Source organism: Cavia porcellus, unplaced genomic scaffold (genome assembly GCF_034190915.1).
Source record: "Cavia porcellus strain 051 isolate PalLab524CR breed Dunkin Hartley unplaced genomic scaffold, mCavPor4.1 scaffold_1, whole genome shotgun sequence".
NCBI lineage: Eukaryota > Metazoa > Chordata > Mammalia > Rodentia > Caviidae > Cavia > Cavia porcellus.
In genome coordinates this window covers 101,418,315-101,433,630 of record NW_026947484.1, presented here as the reverse complement: position 1 = coordinate 101,433,630, position 15,316 = coordinate 101,418,315, and the positions used below count along the sequence as shown (strand labels likewise).

Here is a 15,316-nt window from a genome sequence, read left to right as displayed (position 1 = left end):
TTGCATTACAGAAAGTTACATTAAATACTGTCTTTTACAAACTTTTATTAGTACCTATGTGCAGCACATAATGATTACACTCGTCGTGGGGAGTTGGTACGTGTATATAACACATCTTAACTCATTGTATCCTCCTCCAGTGCTCTTTTTCCCCCGGTCTTGGTCCTCTTCCTATTTACAAAAGTTCTGTCTCCTGTCTCCCTATTTGTTATTGTGGTGGGCTTTTTTGGTCTTTAAATTATTTATACTAAGGCCAGGTGCGGTGGCTCGTGCGTGTAATTCTGGCACTGGCAAGGCTGAGGCAAGAGGATCCTTGCAAGTTCAAGACCAGCCTGGACTACAGTGTAAGCTCGAGTCCAGCTTGAACTACATAGCGAGACCCTGTCGCAAGAAGACAAATTTTTATACTTCATTGTTCTCAAAAAAGTGAAACCATGTGATAGTTAAGCTTGCGTGTCTGATTTATTTGGCTTAATGTGGTGATCTCAAGGTGCATCATTTTTCTACACATGACTCACAGTTATCTTTTGTTGCAAAATAATACTCCTTTGTGTACAAGCACTACATTTTCTATTGTTTTTCTTTTTTTTTTTTTTTTTTTTTTTTGGTACTGATTTGAATTCAAGGCCTGGAGCTTGTCAGGCAGCCACCAAGCTACATCCTCAACCCTAGCACCACGTTTTCTTTATCCATGCGTCTGTTAAGGGACATATAGACCGTTGGCAAAATTTAGCTATTAAGAATTGTCCTGCTATAATTATGAGTGTGTATATATTGCCATAATGTCTTTAACTCTTTAGAGAAGATACCTAGAAGGGGCATAGCTGGATCGAATGGAATTTCTAGTTTGAGTTTTCTGTGAATGGTTTCCTTCTTGTCCCAGTTAGTTCCTTAGTCTGGGATCTGTGGTTTTGGAAAGAGGAGATGAAACCCCAGTGTTTATTGCTGTGTGGAGAAGTGGCTGCTCAATAAGAGCTCTTGCCTTCAGGTGTTTAATATTAGAGACGTTGATGAAGCTCTCTACTAGATTAATTGAAGTCAGCCCAAGTCAAGTTAAAAGTTCAACCCTAATTTGGTTGGTTATAATGTAATAGTTTATTATTAGTAATCAGGGAAACAAGAGGTAAGGTCTGATGGAAGAGTTAAGTAAACAGCTAGGTGAGTTTAAAAATGTAAAAGAATATAGCCCACCCAGATTATGAACTAGTAATTTAAACAGCTAGCCTTAGAGGTAAGAAAGGTAAACCACAAAAGCAAAGGGTAAAAGATTGGGATGAAAACGGATTAAAAAGTTTTCCCTCCAAGAGTACTCTTCCTCAGGATATGCTAATGTTACCAGAATACCAGGATTTGTCTAATGGTGATGGAAGAAATGAAGCCAAGGACAGAGGAGGGAGAGGGCAGGCAGATTTCTTTGAAAGACATGAAGGCAAGGAAATAAAGCTTCTGCTGGTCAGGAGGGTGTTCTGAGGAGGTTACCCTTGAGAGCTGTCTGTCTGAGGCAGTAGAGGGGAGAGGGATGACATGGTTGTTTGTATCACTGAAAGCTCTAAAAAGTTTGCAGTTACTGGCCATAGAAGGGAGCTTGGGTCATTGTATAAGCAGTGTAATCCGTATTCTTTAGGAGACAACTCTTGGAGATGTTATTGTAAGGTCCCTGGCAGTTCCTGACTCCGTGGACTCTGTTGTGGGCTTGCTAACTCCTCTGTGGGGCTGCTGTCTTTCCTGCCTAGTAGATTAACTCCTGTCTCACTACCAGTAACTCCTGCTGCAGTCCCCCCTCTGAAGAGGTATGCCTGTCCTCAGGGAGAAGGGGTGAAGACTGCTTTGTCTGCTTTGAAGTATATAGGGGTGGTGGAAGGAGTCAGCAGTCAGGAGCATCCTCCAGGGGGCTTGTCTGATGGTCTGTGATAGAAGACAGGTGGGATCTTTAGGGTGGGTTCTTTCTGCATGACCTAAGAAGAAGTGATAACTTCTTTGCACATCTTTATTCCTTTTATTTCTGTTGTCTAATTGCTCCAGCTAAAAATTCAAGGACTTTGTTATGTAAGAGTGGAGACAGTGATTTTGTTCGTGATTTTAGAGTGAAAGCTTTCAGTTTTTGTCCATTTAGTATGATGTTGGCTGTTGGTTTGTTGTAGATGGCTTTTATCAGATTGAGATAAAGATCATCTATTCCAATATTTTGTAGGGTTTTTAATCATGAATGGTTTTGGGCTTTTCAAAAGCTTTTTATGCATCTATTGAGATGATCATATGATTTTTGTCCTTAGCTCTGTTAATATGGAATATTACATTTACTGATTTACGTATGTTGAATTATCCCTGTATCCCTGGGATGAATCCCAATTGATCATGGTGTATGATCTTCTTGAAGATTTGCTGAAGTCTGTTTGCTAGTACCCTACTGAGGATTTTTGCATCAGTGTTCATTAGGGAGATTGGCCTATAGTTCTCTTTCTTAGTTGGGTCCTTCTCTGGTTTTGGTGTCGAGTAATGCTTGCTTCCAGGAATGAATTTGGAAATATTGCTTCCAGTTCAGTTTCATTAAAGAGTTTGAGAAGTAGTGGTATTATCTCTAAATTTCTTGTAGAATTTGGCAGTGAGTCCATCAGGACCTGGGCTTTTCTTTATTGATAGGTTTTTTTTAAATTACATTTTCAATTTCATTTAATGATGTTGGGTTATTTAGGATTTTTGTATTTTCTCATTTCAGCTTTGGTAATTCATGTGTACCTAGGAGTACCATTTCTTATGTATTTGCCATCTTATTAGAATACAAGTTTTCAAAGTAGATATAAATGATTTTCTGGATTTCTATAGGGTCTGTTGTGATTTCGCCCTTTTCATTCCTAATTGTATATCCACAATTGTGTATCCAGTCTTTCTTTTTTTTGATAAGGTTGGCTAAGGGTCTTTGTATTTTTTTTTTTTTTTTTTTAGTCTCCAGTGTGTTAATTTGTTCTTATCTTGTACAAGATTTTGGTTTAAGCTGCTCTTCTTTGTCTAGAAGTCTGAGGTTCAACATTAAGTTGTTTATATGTGCTTGCTCTGTTTTCCTGATATGGGTATTTACTGCTATAAATTTCCCTCTTGAGACTACTTTCATGGTGTCCCATAAGTTCCAGCATGTTATATTGTCATAGTTGAACTGTAAAAACTGTCTAATTTCTTCTTCACTGTCATACGTGACCCATTGGTTGTTCAGTGGGGTACTATTTAATGTCCATGTGTTTATGTAGTTCTTGTGGTTTCCTTTGGCAAGGATTTCCAGTTTCATTGCACAATGGTTTAATAGTATGCATGGGATGATTTCAATTTCTTTGCATTTACTTAAGCATGTTCTATGAGCCAGTATATGGTCCATTTTGGAGACTGTCCCATGTGCAGCTGAGAACAATGTATATTCTGATTTTGTGGGGTGGAATAGTCTGTAGACATCTATAAGGTCCTTTTGTTCAAAAGTTTTGATATAGGTCTAATATTTCCTTATTGATTTTTCGTCTCGTGGATGTGTGTTTCTGTGATAGTGGGGTATTGAGGTCTCTCACTACAATTGTATTAGGGCTTACTTGATTTTTCATATCTGTTAGTGCACCCAATTATACAAAACAATTACTAATATTTGTTGCATTTATATTTGTGATTGTTACCTCTTCCTCTTGGATCATTCCCTTTACAAGAATGTAGTGACCTTTAGCTCTCTTAATCAGTCTTGGTTTGAAATTCACTTTGTCTGCAAATGGAATAGCTACACCTGTGTTTTTCTAGGTTCCTGTCACATGGAGTATTGTGTTCCATCCTTTGACTTTCAGTCTGTGAATTTCTTTTTTAATTAAATGTGTTTCTTGTATGCAGTACATTGTTGGATCTTTCTTGTTCATCCATTATGCCAGACTGCATCTTTTGAATTGAGACCATTAATATTGATGCTTATAACAGATATGTATTGACTTATCATTGTCATGTTATTTTCCTGTTGCCGCTCCCTATTTTCTCCAATTGTTTGCCTTCCTTGATGGATTCCTTCTTTTGAGGTCCATGAAGTGATAGTCCTTATTATCCCTTTTTAGGTGTCCTTCAGAATATTTTGGAGTGCTGGTTTGGTGGTCATAGATTTCTTTAGATGCTCTTTGTCGTGGATGTATTTTATTTCTCCATCAGTTTTGAAAGACAGTTGTGTAGGATACATTAATTTGGGTTCAAAGTTGTTTTCCATTAGAACTTGGAGTACTTCAATCCAAGCTCTCCTTGAGTGTTTATGCTGAGATGTCAGCTGTAATTCTGATGTGCTTGTTTGGCTTAGTCCCTGCACTGTGCCACCATATTTTCTGTGACCTTTAGTTAATGTCAGTTGAGGACCACCAGCAATTTAGAACATTTATTTCAATTTTGGCTGTAGTGGTACCAGTAGCATCAAACATAGCCTAGAAAACAAATTGGCTAAGCCTTAATTTGCAGCTTTTAACTATGTGAACTAGATTTGTGATTATGTAACAAAATGTAAAACAAACCAGATAATTATATACAATATATAATTCCATAATTTGTCAATTTTGCCCTTGGGACTAAAATTTAAAATGGGTTAAGGAGAAAATATAGAAATAGAAGGAGGGAAAAAGATTAGAAGTACAGTTGCCAATTTGGGGAAACTGGTGCAGAAGACTGAAGGAAAAGAGAGATGGAAGAGATAAAAGGAAGAACAGAACAGAGTCACACCCACAAAAAGGCTAGGAACCACTTTCACACTCATATAAACAATGGAGGAGAAAGAAAAAACAAAACAAACAAAAACACGAAAAAGAAAGAGTCCAGGATTCTCTCTGATTTCACTAGCAGGCAACCTGTGGAGACAAGGTCCTGAATCATGCCAGCCAGCAGTTGCTTAATGACAGTGTTGTGGATAACCTCAGCAGGCTCCCAGAGAGCAGACTCATTGGGCTTGTTGCAGTCCAAGCAGTTTCTACGGGTCTGCACCTGGCTAGGAGCTGCTAGAGAAAGCCAGTAGCAGTTCTGGTTATCCAGGCCATCTCCAAAATTGCTCTCTCGCCTGGGAGGATTAAGTTCTCTGCACTCACTGCCAGCCAGTGTAGTCCTCCACATCTTTTGCTTCCTCCGCTGCCATATTTCTTTGTAGCAGCCTCCGGGGTCATAAACTGTCAGCATCACCACGGTTGTGACCATGCATCCCCAGGTTCAAACAACTCCTCTTGTGCGGTGAGTGCTGTCTCAGGGCGAAGGCACTGCTGGCTACCGCTTTCTTTTTGTTGAAAATTTTTTTACACTCTCTGGACGTCAGTTCTCACTTAAGATTCTCCCTGGGTCCAGGGGACCCACTTTCTTCCTTTTTGTCTTCCTCACGATGCCATATTCCAGCATCTGGATGGTGACTCTCAGAGAGGCAGTTTTTTCTGCTGCTTACTGCTCTGCCATCTTCCCAGAAGTCTCACTACTTACTTTCAAATGTCTTTAGCACACTTTTTTTTTCTTGGGCTTTGAATGAGTTTATAGATATTTACATTCTAATTATATCTGGGTGACCCATAGACCTCCAAATGGCCTTGCATCCTTATCTTAGCCCTAGCCCAAGCAGAAAGCAGCAGACATTAACCCTGTAATTGTAGTTTAACAGCTGTTCCCGCAAGGCATGATGGTACATGCCTGTAATCCCAGCATTTGGCAGGCTGAGGCAAGAGGATCGTTGTGAGTTTAAGACCAGCCTGGGCTACAATGTGAGCTCAAGTGCAGCCTGACCTGCATAGTGAGACCCTGTCTCAAAAAGACCCCCCCCCCCAAATACACACACGTGCGCACACACACACACACACACACACACACACATATATTCCAGTGCCCAGAACTGTTTTAAGCATATCAGTTTAACTCAAATTGGAAACTAAAAGTAAATTTATCAATCACCTGAGATTTACCTCAATGAGCTTTTTAAAATTTATTTTTATTTTATTCTTTGTTTTTTTATGACGTTTTCAGCACATAATGGTGCCTCGGTGGGCTCTTGTTAAATCATTGAAGGTTGCTCAGAAGGTTTAATCCCTGCCTTGGTATACCTAGAAAGAGTTAACCCCAACTTTATTATGTACTAAGAATCATTCAGGAGCCTTTTTTCTCATCAACCTCAGAAATGAAAGTTACAGCAGGATCCTGAAAACCCCAGTTTATCTAACATTTTGGGGGCTAGGACAGTAATCTAGCAAGTGGGAGTAGTGTAAGAAGAGTTTGAGCAATGGGAAGAATGTAACTCAGAAAGGAGACAAAGGACCCTGGGAACTCAGAAGTAAGCAACACAAAACATTTAGGGTGTAGGAAAAGATTATGCAATAGAGATTTTTTATTGTTTTGGTGCACAAACATAAAACATGAACCTAACAGATATATGGAAGTTGTCTTAAGCCTGGCAGAGCCTACTATCCCGTGTCTCTTGACCATGACTATGTTACCGCTTTACAGAAGTCTTTAGACCTGGCAGATGCTCAAAGGGCTTTTTAACTGCCTTACCCAGTTCAAGTATGTGACTAGATAATTAAGATGAGATAACAAAATACAAGGACTTCTGTCTCAGCCTACCAAGAAAGGGAAACATGATAGAGAAAGATGATTAGTTTTTCTAGTGCCTGGGGTGAGTTAATAACCATGTGTCCAAGGACTGCTGGCTACAGAGATGCAAAAGCACAAAGAACAGGGATCGTTCCCTCACCAATGAAAAGATCAAATCGGGAAAAACAACTGAAGTATGACTGGGCTGGCATTATTGCCCACTTGGGTTTGAGAGGGATTCGGCTCAGCCCACCATCAGTGAAACCTGTTCCCCAAACTTCAAGGATTAATGACCTTGCTAGTCACCTTTAACTGGTTGTTGGAGTCCCAACATCATTTTGAGCAGAAAGCTGAAGTCACTTCAGCTGGAAAGATAAGGGCTTTTGGGACTGGGGATTTAGCTCAGCAGCATAAGTGCCTTCCTTGCAAACAGTCAGTCATGAGTTCAATTGCCAGTACCGATAAAAAAGGAAAAAGACCAAAAAAAAAAAAAAAAAGAAAAGAAAAGAAAAAAGGGCTTCCAACAATTAGAGGTAAGGAGAGCATTTGCCTCTTGTCTCTTTATCTGCACCTCTGTGACCAGAGCAACAATCGGTGGTCACACGGAAGATCTGAAATTTAGACACAGGATCTTTTTTGCCCACCTTAGCTTTTGTACCTGTGTGTAAGCTGCTGTAGGAACAGATGCATGTGTGTCTGCCATGGGACTGCCAGGTCAGGGGTTGGATACCTACTGTGGTTAAGAGCTGAAATTGATCAAAATGAATTTCAAATTGCTTAGCATGTTCAAGGACCTGGATTTGATCTCCAGAAACAGAAAAAACGAAGTTCATTGGTAGCCCATGCTTTCTCATGAAAGTTGAAAGCCTTCAGTTGACATAGCATTAACTGATGGATTCTGCCAGTGTGGTTGTTTTTCCAGGAAGAGGGCAGATTTCTGGTGCCTCCGTTCCTGCCATCTTAAAAACCTCTCCAGTTCTTGTGCTCTAAAGAGATTTACTGGTAATTGGTTTTCTGCTTTCTGTTTCCTGTTTGGAACTCATTTTTTCTCCGGTCTTCTAAGGCTATTGCTACTTTTTTGTCAACTATAAGGTTTTCAAAGTTGTATCCTTTTTCTTTCCATTCTCTCTCCTTGTTGATTTATACCATAAACTAAAAATAGTTTATGTTTAAACTATTTTTTAAAGTGGAGTTTGTGAAAGAAAAAGCAAAAATAGCTGAGCCGTATATATGTACTTGCTGTGACTCCTCCAACTAGTCTGTAGATTATTTTAGCTTGAGTCAGGTATATGACTTTCAACATCTATAGGGATATGTATATTAATGATTATGTTGTATCTATCACTAAGCATCACTGCTGTAAGTCAGACAATGAATTGTGGTACCATATGTGGAAAGCAGTAAATCAGCTGTTGAAAGCTTTTCTCCCACAATGGTAAAGTGTTTCATTGATGAAAATGTTAATTAACAGAAAGCACAAGGAAAGAAAACACTTTACCAAACTTTTCTTAACCGGATGTAATCATCTATAGAAACTCATGTAAATTTATTACTTAATGTTTTATTTAAAAAATAAACTATTCTTAAAATAGTACATATTTCAAAGTTCAACCTGGACACTAAATGAAAATGAGTTCTTTGACAGTTTGTGTCCTGAGTGGGAAGTCAGGGAACAGATGTATATCTATTAATTATCTCATCTTTCCAGTCCTAACAGGGGTTTTACAGAAATGCACTGTATGAGTGGCCACTCGAATTTTGTATCTTGTGTGTGCATCATACCCTCAAGTGACATACACCCTCATGGACTGATTGCCACTGGAGGGAATGACCACAATATTTGCGTGTTCTCACTGGACTCTCCAATGCCACTTTATATTTTAAAAGGTCACAAAGACACAGGTGAGTATGTAACTGTTGTATTTTTTATCTGAAAAATTTCATTCCTTCAAAAAAAATCATTATGTTTTCAGACTTTATCTTGTTTTACCTAAATAGCTATGGCTTGATAATGAAAACTGTTTTTGGATCCTCTTAGTTCTATAAACTGTGTTATAGATTTACTTTTTTAAGTTAAAAGTTGACATGCTTGTATATATAAAAAGTCTTGGTTTGTTTTTTGTGGTGCTGGAGATTAAATGCAAGACTTTGCAGTTGCAGGCAAATGTTCTGCCACAGAGCTGCGTCCCCAGCCTTTTTGTAGAAAATAAATACTCCAGTTATGAAAGGAAGAGGCTGTCAAGGTTTAATATACTTTATAATTTTTTAAACAGTTTTGTGCAGTGAGGTTATTTACTCAGAAAAATTTCTTTAGCTTTTGACTTTAATTTTTGTATTTATGCAGCAAATTATGAAATATATTTAAGGATTTAGTACCATTATTTTAAAATATTTAATACTTTGGGATATCATTTTCCATAATTTGTTATAATCCTGGTTCTGGATTTGTGTGTGACTTAACAGTTCTTTTATAAAATGGCATGATTATCAAAGACAGAATTATTTTTCCTAAATTTATTTATTTACTTTTTTCTAAATTTACTGCTTTTTTTCTCATTTCTGTAATAACCATTGCTAATTTTTTGCATGCGTTTCAGTAGCTCTGTGGAACATTTATTTGTGTATTGGGGGTTTGGAGTACATAATAGCGATGCTTTTTTGGGGAATTGGTACAGGTGTATAACATAATGTTGATCAGTTTTGATCTCTTTAATTCTCTCTCCTTTGCCTTTCTCCTTCGCCCAGTCCTCTTCTTTATCTCCAAAAAGCTTGCCTTCTTCTTTTCATTTCTGCTTTATTTTACTCATTTGTTTAATATTTTAGCTTATATAAGAGAAGCCATGCACTATTTAACTTTCTTGGTCTGACATTTCATTTAGCATGATGTTGTCTAGTTCCATCTGTTGCCTGCAAATGACATGATTTCCTTCTTCATACCTGAGATTGATTGGTCTATCTATCTGTCTATTTATCACATTGTCTCTGTCCATCTGTTGACAGGCTGTTTCCAGAGGTTTATGATTGTGAATTGCATTGATATAAGAATGAGTATTCATGTGTTACTATAATATGGTATTTTTAATTCTTTTGGGAATCGTGTGTATCCAGGAGAAGCATAAAACTGGTTCAAATGGAACTTCTATTTTAAAGGAATTTTCATACTGCGACTTGTTTTGATACGCATTTTCATGATGACTAAATTTGCTGAACATTTTGCATGTACTTACTGGCCATTTGAACTTCTTAGTTTGAGAAGTATCTATTCAGTTCATTTGCCCATTTTTAAAAATTAGGTCATAGGTTAATATTTTGTTCTTTATATATCCTAGGTACTAGTACTGTCTCAGAAGAGTGGTTGACAAATCTTTTTCCCTTTCTGTAGATTTTTCTGTTCAGTTTTTTCCTTTGATATGTAGACACTTTTCATTTGATATAGTACCATTTGTTGATTCTTGAGTTTTTCCTGTTTTTGAAATTCTATTCAGGAACCCATTATCTGTGGCTGTGTTATAAAGTATTTTCCTGGGGCTGGGGATTTAGCTCAGCGGCATAAGCACCTGCCTTGCAAGCAGGCGGTCGTGAGTTCGATCCCCGTTACCGATAAAAATGAAAAAGACAAAAAAAAAAAAATTTAAAGTATTTTCCTGTGGTATCTTTCAGCAAAATTTCTGGCGTTTTTTGTTTTGTTTAAATATGTGTGTACATATGTATGTGTGTGTATTTCTGTACCAGAGATTAATCTAGGACCATAGCAAGCTATATCTCTTGCCCTTTTTCCTTTTTTTTTTTTTTTTTTAATTTTTCCACATGTTCTTGCTAACACACTAAGTTGCCCAGGTTGAGTTTAAACTTGTAGTCATTCTGCCTCAGCACCTCCAGAATGCTAGGATGACAGGCCTGTGCCACCACATCTAGCTAGTTTCTTTTTATATATGTAGGTCTTTGATCCATTTTGATTTGCTTTTAGAACAGAGTAAGAATTATGAATCTAATTTAGTTCTTCTGTACATAGATAGCTAGTGTTTCTAGCACCATTTATGTAAAGAAGCTCTCTCCTCCAGTGTATGTTTTTGGCTCTTTTGTCAAAAGTCAGATGGCTAAAGTTGCATGGGGTTGTTTTTGTGTCTTTTGTTCTATTGCATTGGTTTAGGTGTCGGTACTGTGCTGTTTTTGTTACAAAGCTTTGTAGAGTAACTTGAAATTCAGAATTGTGATGCCTCCCACTTTGCTCTTTTTCTTCATTATTGTTTTGGCTATTTTGGGTCAGTATTCTTTTGGCTATTTTGGGTTCCACATGAATTTAAGAGTTTTTTTTCTGTGAAGGATGTTGGTATTTCAATAAGGATTACATTGAATCTATAGATCATTTTTATAATATGGCCATTTTAACATTAATTCTGCTGATGCAAAAACAAAGGATGTCTTTCCATTTTCTAATGTCCTCTTCAATTTCTTTCCTTAGAGTATTACAATGTTTATTATTAGAGGTCTTTCACTTCCTTTGTTATGTGGATATCTAGTTACTTAGTTATTTTGAAACTATTACGCATGGACTTGTTTTCTTGCATGGACTTGTTTTCTTGATTTCTTTCTTTGTAAGTTAATTATTGATGTGTAAGAATAGCACCAATTGGTGGTTGATTTTGTATCCTGAAATATTTTTTCAAATATGCAACATGTAAGTTGGGATGAGCTGGGTTATAGTAGTAACAAGCAGTTCGCAGATCTCAGTGACAACAGAAGAGCATTTCTCATTTACTCAAGGTGTTTAAGATAAGATAGCAAACTTACACTGTTGTACTCCAAAAAACAAGGCCCCAAGATGTTGTTCAAAAATGGGGCAAGACATCTTTAAAAAGAAACACTTTATTTCAGCTGGTAGCAGCGACACAGCCTGTGTTGAAGTCTGCAAAGCTGTTTAACCAAGTTAGGTTACAGGGGGTTTTTATTTATATTTTTATTTATTTTTTTTTCTCTCTTTTTTTGTCTTTTTCCTTTTTATCGGTACCAGGGTTCGAACTCACGACTGCCTGCTTGCAGGGTTCGAACTCACGACTGCCTACTTGCAGGGCAGGCGCTTATGCTGCTGAGCTAAATCCCCAGCCCCCTACAGGGGGTTTTTAAAAGGAAAAAACCAAGAAGAGAAAGGGAAGGGAGCTTAATCTCTGCAAAACGTTTTACAACCAGGGCCAGTTGGTCCCGGGACCGAGTGTTTTATAATCAGTGGCCAGCAAATGTTTTACAATCAAGGGCCAGTTGGTTCTGGGACCAAACTGCTGTTCTGGAAAGGGATAATTCACAGGAAATGAGAGTTGAAACACAGGTCAGGGTACCAATACTTACAGAACAGGATAGTGGTGCTTTAATTGGGTTACAACATACACATATTTTGTGATCAGTTATAAGTCTGACCAAGTTTCTGTTCTGCTGTTCCTGCTAAATTCATTTGACCTTGAGGAAGTCTACAGCCCAGCTGCATACCTCTTATGCACTGAGTCACAGTAATGGTCTATACCTTAAAGTACCCTGGGCTAATTCAAGGGCCCCCTCTATGCTCACTCTGTAAGGGCCCCTTCCCTTTGTTCCTGGAGTGTTTCTGTTATTTCAAGACCAGCCTGCCTGTGAATATGTGACTCAATGTAGGTAACCAGTTATGTAATGTTTTGTCACTTGCTTTGTACCTCCCACTTAAATTTTCTATAAGCTAAACTCTCCCTAAAGTCAGCACTGTTGCCTTTGAGGAATTATCCCCAGCAGCCCACTGTCACGAAGGCCCAACAGTGTGCTGGTGTAAAGATTAAGTGCGGCCTTCTGAGCTTCACACTGCAGTCTTCCTTTCTGTTTGGTTTGGCTTGGGGTGGCTTGGCTTGGCTTGGAAATTTTCCCACAATACCTTTTGCCTTCTTCAAACGGAGGAAGAAAGTACTTTTGAGCACCAATTTTCAGTGTGTTTTTTCCCCTAAAGCTAAAACAAATCCACTTTTCTCCCAACAGTCCAAGTACCCATCAAGTCATAACACAAGATTTAAAATTAAGAATCTCTAGGCAATCTGTGGGCTAAATGTTTGTATGTCACCCATACCAATATACAGTTGTGGAAAAGGTGTAGGATAATCAGGGTAAATGTTCTCATTCAGAAAAGTAAACAGTACAAGATAGCAGTTTTTTGCCTATAGCCATTCTGAAATTCAAGTGAGAGACTTACGTATCCTCTGCTCTGGAAGTAGGAGACTTGTGATCAGATCTCTCTGGTCTCAAGAAATGGACTCTCAGTTCATTGTTCTTGGTGGCTGTGCTTTGACTTTCTGGGATACCCCATTCTAAGATAATTTTTCATATTTATAGTGTTACCTTGCATAATTTTTTTTTTTTTTGTCTTTTTCTTTTTTATCGGTACCAGGGATCAAACTCACGACTGCCTGTTTGCAAGGCAGGCGCTTATGCCGCTGAGCTAAATCCCCAGCCCCTACCTTGCATAATTTTAATCAACATGAGAAAATATTAACTCTGTTCCATTACTGTTGAATGTTAATCTTAGTTCTAGATTTTGATATGAGTGTGTGATTTTAATGAAAGTGATCCAAAACTATCTGCATAAACAGAATTTCAAAATCATTTACATTATCTTCCTGTTGTGTTTTAGAGACAGAATGGACCATGCAGCCTACTTAGTCCTGTTGACTGATTCATTTTGATATACTGGAATGAAACTCTCAACCTCCTAGATGTCCAGTATGAGTTCTTATTCTCTAAAATAGAAGAGTAAATTTTAGGAACAATGGAAGTTAAGAGCAGAATGTATTTATTGAGAGAAAGAAAGCTTCAGTCTGAGAGAAGGAGACAAAAGGGGTCCCGATTAGGTTGCTGAGAACCCTGCCTTTTCTAGGGATTCTTTTAGAGAAAACTCATGAGGTGAGGCAGGTCCAGGATGGGAAAAAATGAGAACTTGCAAGGCAGGCAGGCATGAGGGGACAGAACTATGGACAAACAATATGATTATGAGTGTAATTGCTTAGATAAAACATTACATTGAGATAAAATGGGCAGGCAAGTTACATAGCAAGTGGGCATGAATACAGAACAGGGCCTTTGGCTGTAAAGAGTTGGGTTAGTGACTCTCGGCCTCCTCAGGGTGATAGAGACCAATTAGAATATCAGTCCTTAGAATGTAGGTGTATTTGTTTGATCTTTTGTCCCGAGGTCTGGCTCATACTGCGGGAGTTGTCTGTCTCCTTCAAGTCTCAAGATATCTGGTCTTCTGCCTAGCCCTGTCTGCCTGCCTGCCTGTTACAGTTAACTCAGCTGCCTATAACAGTTTCACAAACTAAGAATCAGAGTTTCCGTATTGTCCCTTCGGTCAAACTGGTGATAGCTGGCACAAGTCTGCCTAGCACCCAGGCATTCTGGCACCAGACCCTCTGTCTGGGTTTGCTGTATTTTTCTTTATCTCTATTGAATTCATCCTTAAATGTCTGAGATACTGTCACTTCACAAAGGTTTTGGGGGTTTTTTTCCCTTGCTTTTTCAGTTTTTCTTTTAAATTGCAACTTTTTAACAACTTGCAAGGTTAAACTTTTCTCTACATGATGATATATTAACCAAGGACTTTTCCCCCCTTAGTTTGTAGTCTTTCATCTGGAAAATTTGGAACATTACTTAGCGGCTCATGGGACACCACTGCTAAGGTCTGGCTGAATGACAAATGCATGATGACCTTACAGGTACAGTATTAATTGCAATTATTCTAGATAATAAATGAATGTGATGATTCTGTTGCAATTTAAGTTGATGCCTGTTTTACTCATAGGGTCATACAGCTGCAGTATGGGCAGTAAAGATTTTACCTGAACAGGGCTTAATGTTAACTGGATCAGCAGACAAGACTATTAAACTGTGGAAGGCTGGAAGATGTGAGAGAACATTTTTAGGTAAGATCAGGTAGATAGCTTTTATAATCATTATGTCTTACTTGCTCAGATATTTTTCTGAAAAGATTAGAAGTTTAATAATGATACTTGAAGCTGTGTATGGTGGCATACACCTAGCCTCTGGAAGCCTTATGCAGGGAGATCACAGGTTCCAGTCCAACCTAAGCAGCTTAATGAAACTCTTGTCTCAAAGTAGAAAATTTTAAAAAGATGAGGGATATAGTTGAGTGTAGAAGACCTGGGGTCAATCCACTGTACCAAAAAAAAAAAGCATTTGAAAAACATTTGTACATTTGAAACAGTTATTGTGGGCACATTTGATTTTTCTGAAAAAATTACATACCTTTTTAAAGTTACAATGAGACCCTCAAAAAACACCAGGTATATGCGAACAGCTGTCTCATAAGCTATAATAATATGTGTGTGCCCTTCTCTATGTTGTAATATATGCAGCTTTTGATATGTAGTTATATTTTTGGTTATCATTTTAACATATTCAGGTTGTAATTCAAGCATAGACCTTATTAATGCTGGGTCAGAGTTATGTTATCTTTATGACTAGAAGAGGCATCATTACTACCTTTTTATTTTGAAATACATTGTTATTGATAACATTTTGGGCTTTGGTAATGTGGTTTTGTGGTAGGATAGCTGTTAAATAATGCTATGTTGAGGCATCTGCTGATTAATTTCATGTGTGTATGTATGTGCTAGGGTTTGAACCCACGACCTCACATAATGCTTTACTTTTGAGCAATGTCCCCAACCTCTGTGCTAACTAATACTAATATCACTGATTTATTTGTGGAACACTTACTTTTGGCGTGTGTGTG

General features: G+C 38.0%; 1 protein-coding gene across 2 annotated transcripts in view; it reads left to right on the top strand.

Annotated features, from left to right (window-relative positions):
• The window catches only part of Plaa (phospholipase A2 activating protein), a 36,438-nt gene that overhangs the window by 1,007 nt on the left and 20,115 nt on the right, over window positions 1–15,316 (top strand). For both annotated transcript variants that reach the window (XM_013143050.3, XM_063252072.1), the window contains exons 2-4: window positions 8,264–8,457; window positions 14,176–14,276; window positions 14,363–14,483. In XM_013143050.3, the coding sequence (XP_012998504.1) occupies window positions 8,264–8,457; window positions 14,176–14,276; window positions 14,363–14,483 (416 nt within the window). The remainder of the gene's footprint in view (window positions 1–8,263; window positions 8,458–14,175; window positions 14,277–14,362; window positions 14,484–15,316) is intronic.